We start from the raw sequence: 6,704 nt of genomic DNA, 5'->3' as shown, positions 1-6,704 counted from the left end.
GACATCGGGGGGCTCTGGCGCTACACGGTGAGCCAGGGGGGCTGTCCTCCTCCCTGCCACTCAGAGATGGACACACCACACACACACACACAATGCAGTGACAGCAACGGCTTCTTCTTATGACAAGTTGTTCTTAAGTTTTATACCCCTGACAGAGAGGGATCTTAAGTCATTAGTTACATCAAACCAGCTTGTTATATTCATTGGACAAAGCAATATTTGTATTGCGTTTTTTTGTATTTTTGTACAGTATTTGTATATTGTATTTGATTGGTACAAAGCAATTAACGTCAATAATTAATTGGTAAGAGTTTACAACAAATTATTAAGGCACATAGGCTGCTCACTAAGGCACATATCCTCTAAGTATAAATACCCCTTTTGTGTCTATTTTATTGGTTTCCATGCTAACAGACTTGCTTTCTTCCTTGCTGTGGATAAAGTAATATTTTATCAATTTCTTCTTCTGTTAGCACAGTTGGTTGGCCTGCAGACCAGCTGCTGAGCCCATCCACACCTCCCCTTGGCAGCTGCAGCTTTGCAGGGTTAGGGGGTGGCTGGAGTGAGTGTGGAGGGCTGTGAGGGCTCGCTGGGTGCTGAGCTGCACCCCTGAGGCCAGGGCAGCAGGGGGACAGTGCCCAGCCCGGGCACAGGGCTGATGCACCCGGGGTGCCCTGGCAGGAGCACATCGAGGCCGGCCGGCCCAGCCTTTATCCCTCAGTCATCAGCAACACCTCCAAGGAGATGTCTGCCTACTCTGACTTCCCCTTCCCCGAGCACTTCCCCGTGTTCCTGCCCAATGCTCTGCTCCTGGATTACCTCCGGCGCTACACCGAGCACTTCAGCCTGCGGGAGCACATCAGGTTTGGGGTGAGTGATGGGTGCCCTGCACTGCCCTGCTCCACACCCACCCTGGGTGCCCATCAGGTTTGGGGTGAGTGATGGGTGCCCTGCACTGCCCTGTTCCACACCCACCCTGGGTGCCCGTGGTGACTTGTGCTATTTTCAGGGTCCTCCATCAGAGGAGGAATTGATGAATCTGACTCCATGTTCTTAGAAGGCTAATTTATTATTTTATTATATGATATGATATTTATTATATTATATTATATTATATTATATTATATTATATTACATTATATATTATATTATATTATATTATATTATATTATATTATATTATATTATATTATATTATATTAGGAATGCTATACTAAGCTATGCTAAAGAATAGAGAAAGGATACAGACAGAAGGCTACAAAGAATGATAATGAAAACCCGTGACTCCTCTCCTGAGTCCGACACAGCCTGACCGTGATTGGTCATTAAGTTAAAACAATTCACATGAAACCAATCAAACAACCACCTGTTGGATAAACAATCTCCAAACCACATTCCAAAGCAGGGAAACACAAGAGAAGCAAATGAGATAATATTGTTTTCCTTTTTCTCTGAGGCTTCTCAGCTTCCCAGGAGAAAATATCCTGGCGAAGGGATTTTCCCAGAAAATATGACGGTGACAGTGACTTTGCTTCACTCCCACTTTCAGACCACTGTTGTCAGCATCCGCAAGCACCCCAACTTTGCCACCACGGGCCAGTGGAATGTGGTCACAGAGGCAGGGGGGAAGCAGACATCCGATGTCTTTGATGCTGTTATGGTTTGCAGCGGCAGTTTCTCGGAGCCATCCCTCCCGCTGCAGTGTTTTCCTGGTATGGTACAGGGCTGCCTGTGGATGCCTGCTTCAGGGGCTGGGGAGGGAAGATTTAGGGGCTATTCGGGGAAAATCCTCCCTTTCTTTTCTTGCTCGTGCTTTCCAAACCTGCTGGCATCAACAGCAATACTTTCCCCTGCTTCAGCAGCTTTGTCTCTGAGACCCCATTTTGGAGAGGAAGAATCAATTAATTCTGTGTGCATGGGATGGAGGGATGGACCTCCCCGCGACCCTGGTGGCCAGAGATTGCACTTCCTTGCTCTTGCCATTTTGCTTTTTTACGCCAGTTCTCCCAACAAAATCCACAAATGCTGGAGTGCTTCAAAGCTCTGTTTCTTTCTCCCTGAGGCATCGAGAGGTTTCGAGGGCAGTACTTCCACAGCAGGCAGTACAAGCATCCGGACGTGTTCCAGGGCAAGCGTGTCCTCGTGGTGGGCATGGGCAACTCCGGAGTGGACATCGCAGTGGAGGCCAGTCGTGTTGCTGCAAAGGTGCCACCACCCTGCCACCCCAGGGCTGTGGGGAGGGGGACACTGGGGACAGCAGCTCAGTGTGCTGTCATCACAGGGACGTGGTGTACAAACTGTATTTCTGAGCCTGAATTTTTTGGTCAAGAAGCTACCTTGAAAGCAAGCTGGTTTTCTTCTTGTCTCCTGTTTCACCTCCATCACCAGCAGCCAGGAGAAATTAAAGATGCTGTTGCTGCTTTTCCATCTCACGGCTGTCTGCATCGTGCCCCTCTGAGTTTCTTTAAAAAGGAAAAGCAGCAAATTCATCACCTGAACCATTGGTTCTTCTCTTCCAGGTGACCATTAGCACCACTCGAGGAGCCTGGCTGCTCAGCCGTGTGTTTGAGCACGGCTACCCATGGGATATGATTTTAAACACTCGCTTTATGAGCCTGATCAAAACCAACCTCCCCGGACCCCTTTCATGGTGGTTGATTAATTATAAGGTGAACCGGTGGTTCAACCATGAAAACTATGGCCTTCAGCCAGAGAACAGGTACTTCTTGGTGGTCCCCATCCCATGGTGTGGGCAGGGGAAGATGTTCAGCAACCAGCACCAACCAGTGCCCCTCCAACAGGGAGGAGAAAATAAGCTGTAGCTCTCTTAAGTGGTGAAAGATTGGGCATGCTGGAAAAGGTCCAGAGGAGATTTCCTTGTGAGGGTCTCTGGGTAAAGAGGAGAAGGAAGGCTTAAAGCATGGATCAGTTCTGGAAAGAGATGGTTTGGAGAGTAACTGAGTGAAGGGAATAAAGCAGCAGGAGATGTCCGTGAATCACTCATGCTGTGGGACAGGGTGGCATTGGTGACACGTGTCTTTGCATGGAGGTGGGAGGCAAGGCTGCTTGCTCAGAGAAAATGACACCGGGAGGTGTGAGCTGGTGGGAGGAGGAGCAGGGGACCAGCAAGGCTTGTTTGTGGTGCCCCACTCTCAGAGCCCCTGGCTCTCCACAGCTGGCTGGTGCGGGAGCCCCTGCTGAACGACGACCTCCCAAGCTACATCCTGACAGGCAGGATCACCATCAAGCCGGGCGTGAAGGAGTTCAAGGACAACTCAGTCCTTTTCCACAACTGCCCTGAGGAGGAGCCCATCGATATTGTTGTCTTCTGCACGGGCTACACCATCTCCTTTCCCTTCCTGGAAGAATCCATCATCAGGGTGGAAAACAAGCACGCGTCCCTCTACAAATACGTGTTCCCAACCCACCTGCAGAAGCCCACCCTGGCTGTCCTTGGGCTGATTAAGCCCTTTGGAGCCATCATGCCCGTGGCAGAGATGCAGGCACGCTGGGTGAGCCGTGTCTTCAAAGGTAGGGGAGCAAATGTGAGCCCCTCTTATCCCCCCAAAATGCAGCTCAGACAAAACTGGACATGTTTTGTCCCTCCAGCCAGGGACATCCCAGAGCTAAGAAGTTCACAGCAGACAAGGGAGCATTTCCAAGGCATTTCCAAGACTTTCCAAGTTATTTCACTTCAGCTAAGCTACAGCAAGAGGAGTGAGGAAAGAAAGCTACTGGTGTTTTGTTTGGGGTTTTTAATAAAAATAGTAAGAATAACCTTGTGAAGGGCTGGGTCAGGACTACTCCACAGAGATGAGAAGCTCTGGGGTTTCTCTTTGGCATGATCCTCTCTGGGGCTTGCACAACCCATCTGACCCCACATCTCCTGCCTGTGCCCCAACAGCACACATCTGTAAGAGCAGGAGGAGGAGTGGGTGAATTTGGAATACTGGAGGGCTGGTTTTGGGCAGGACTGCAGTACTGCCAAGTCAACTGCCAGCAATGAGATTTTCCTGCCCTCCCAGGGAAGGGATTCCCACATTTTGCATCACTGATTGAGTTCACACTTCCCTCCCAGGAGTTAAACTCGGCAGGGCACTCTCCCCTCTCTTCCAGGCTTGTGTCAGTTGCCTCCCCAGGCTGTCATGGAGAAGGAAGTAAATGAGAGGAAGAAAAATCAAATCCAATGGTAAGTCATTCCCCAGAGCCCCAAAGGTTTTTTGGAGGATTGAAAAACCTCTGGAGTTTTTGGGGCTCTCACTCTGTGCCTGTTCCCTGCACACATGGCAGAAGAGAGGAGAGGATTCCTGGATCCAGCTTCCCCTTTACTCACTTGCAAAGAGCCAGCGTAAACTTTGATTTAACACTGATATTTTGCCTGTTGGTGACAGGAAGAAATTAATTCAGGGTACTCAAGACTAAAGCTTGCTTGGGAGTTGGGGAAGAATGCCAGGATCCCCAGGGACTGAGAGATAAAATGGCAGAGAAATTAATGGTAATAAATGCAAAGTAATTCACCTGGGGGGGAAAAAGCCAGCCCACAAGCAGTGAGGTGTACACAGAGATTGTCTCATCTCACAGCATGGAGACACTGTGAACAGGTGTCTGAGCACACTGGTGTGTGGTTCACAGGCAGGCAAAAGGCTAAGAAGGATTAGGGAATGAATGAGCCAGTCCCAGGAAACTGGGTGATAAATCCATGGTTCACCTAAATAGCTATAAGCTATATAATAGCTATAATATATATATATTGCACGGAATACAATACCAGGCTAAGTGGATGTGGGCTTTTGCAGACCTCTGAAGGTGGGACACAAAGCTGTGAATTCTGCAGAGAAGATGAACTGGAAGCAATTCTCCAAGTCACTGTGTATTCTTGCAATATTTGGTGGAAATGAACGTGAGGGATACCAAAGGGTACCACCTTTCTCATGCTGCACATGACTTTTCTGCAAAAAGCAAAGGGATTTGGGTTTGAGGGTTTTTTTGTTTGCTTGCTTTGAAAAAGACCCCAAACTGGTTTGCCAAAGTCTGCTAACAAAGATTCACCAAGGGGAAGGGGAGGAACATGTGCAACTTGTGAGTGAGGAAGAGAAAGACTGACTCGAGCCAGCATCACTTTACAGGAGCAGTGTGGTGGCCAGGAGTTGTGTCGCAGTTCCCACTGCACCTACGTCCAGTCCTTCCCTAGAGAACCCCGTTTCATTCCAGATGCAATAACTCCAAGGATGCAGAGGATCTCCACCCCAGTTCCTCTAAGCCCTGCTGATACCAACCTTCCTCCTGCCTCTTTCTCTTCTCTGGTTCATTCAGGTTTGGTCTGACCTTCGACGAAGTCCTCAAAACCGAGTGGCTGGTCTACCTGGACACACTGGCCTCCTTCATTGGTGCCAAGCCCAGCGTGCTGGGGCTGCTCTGCACAGACCCTTGGCTGGCCCTCACCATCTTCTTTGGCCCCTGCTCCCCCTACCAGTACCGGCTGGGGGGCCCTGGGCGCTGGGAGGGGGCACGGCAGGCCATCCTCACCCAGTGGGACCGTGTCCTAAAGCCCACAAGAACACGAGTCCCTGCTGCCTCCTCCAGCTCTTTCCTATCTCTCCTGACTGTGGTGGGATTCCTTCTGCTCCTGGCTGCTGTGATTTTTGGTTTCCTATAGCTTTTAGAGCGTGTTTGTTTGTTTATTGTTTGGTTGGGTTGGGTTTTTTTGTCCCGAGGGATTTTATCTCAGGTCAGACAGCTCCTCAGTGTGCACGGGACTGGGGAAAAGGATTTCAGTGGATGGCAACAAACTTTAATCTGCAACCTGCAGCATAAACCTCCCTCTGCTCCAGCTCAACCCCAAGCCCAGCTTTGCAGGCATCATTAGCCAGGGGTGGCAGCCTTGCCCAAGTGTCTGTTGCCCCTCTGCTCCCCTGCCTGCTGCCAGCAGCAGAGCAGGGATTGGTGCCATGATTGTGCCTGGATCACACAAGAGAGGATGCAGAGAGGACAAGACCAGCAAAAGTGGTGGCATGTCACAGCAGCAAAAATTATCTGGGAAAATATTCCTGTGATTATCTATCACAGGAATTATCTGGGCTGTGTACACAGGTCAGGCTGTTCCCTTCTCCAAACCTAAACACTGCAGCCCCAAAACCCCAGTTGGGGTTGAATGGGTGCATCTTTCCAGTTGTGGTGGTTTGTCACACATGAGCCTGTGGGGCTGAGCACTCCTGCCTTTGCTTCCCTGCATGCCCCACCACTGGACAATCCTGAGGCTTTGTTTTGTGCATGGAGAGACTTTAAATGAATAAAATCTCAGTGGCTGTGGCAGGAGCGTGCTGCAGATGACTCCCTGTCCTTTCCTTGCGTGCATGGGAAGAGCTGGGGGGGAGAGCCCGTGTCTGAGCTGGGGCTGTGCCACCAATTGCTGTGGGCAACTCACAAGGCTGGGGCCCTCGGGGCTCTCCCTGACTCCCCAAAATGAGGCTGCACATGAGGTGCTCCGTGTCCCACATCCACGCCGTCTGCTGGCCAAGGGAGCACGTTCTGCTGATCTCCTGGGGATGCCAAGGGAACACGAGCCCAGCACAGGCACCACAAAAGGATCAGGACAGCCCCACGCTGCTGCCTGGCTGCAGCAGTGACAAGTTACAGCGTGGGAGTCCTTGCAAGCGTGTTCCCTTTGGAATTATCTCTGAATTTTCACCTGGCATTGCCACAGGG

The 6,704-nt window shown here is 50.4% G+C and overlaps 1 protein-coding gene across 1 annotated transcript; it reads left to right on the top strand.

The window, feature by feature from the left end:
- Nucleotides 1-562: 562 nt before the first annotated feature.
- On the top strand, nt 563-6,545 carry FMO1 (flavin containing dimethylaniline monoxygenase 1). The gene is made up of 7 exons (XM_064427558.1): nt 563-870; nt 1,549-1,711; nt 2,062-2,204; nt 2,519-2,718; nt 3,175-3,530; nt 4,116-4,188; nt 5,313-6,545. Exons 1-7 carry the CDS (start codon nt 745-747, stop codon nt 5,653-5,655), a joined length of 1,404 nt encoding a protein of 467 aa, XP_064283628.1. The 5' UTR covers nt 563-744; the 3' UTR covers nt 5,656-6,545.
- Nucleotides 6,546-6,704: the final 159 nt, after the last annotated feature.

The sequence above is a fragment of the Passer domesticus genome, chromosome 7 (assembly GCF_036417665.1).
Source record: "Passer domesticus isolate bPasDom1 chromosome 7, bPasDom1.hap1, whole genome shotgun sequence".
NCBI lineage: Eukaryota > Metazoa > Chordata > Aves > Passeriformes > Passeridae > Passer > Passer domesticus.
Note: the sequence above shows the minus strand (reverse complement) of the source record. Positions and strands in the feature narration are given on the sequence as shown.

Coding starts and splice junctions, on each gene's coding strand:
- FMO1 (XM_064427558.1), top strand. CDS start 745: ATGTCTGCCTACTCTGACTTCCCCTTCCCCGAGCACTTCCCCGTGTTC. Junction 1,712..2,061: donor CCCGCTGCAGTGTTTTCCTG/GTATGGTACAGG, acceptor TTTCTCCCTGAG/GCATCGAGAGGTTTCGAGGG. Junction 2,205..2,518: donor CCAGTCGTGTTGCTGCAAAG/GTGCCACCACCC, acceptor CTTCTCTTCCAG/GTGACCATTAGCACCACTCG.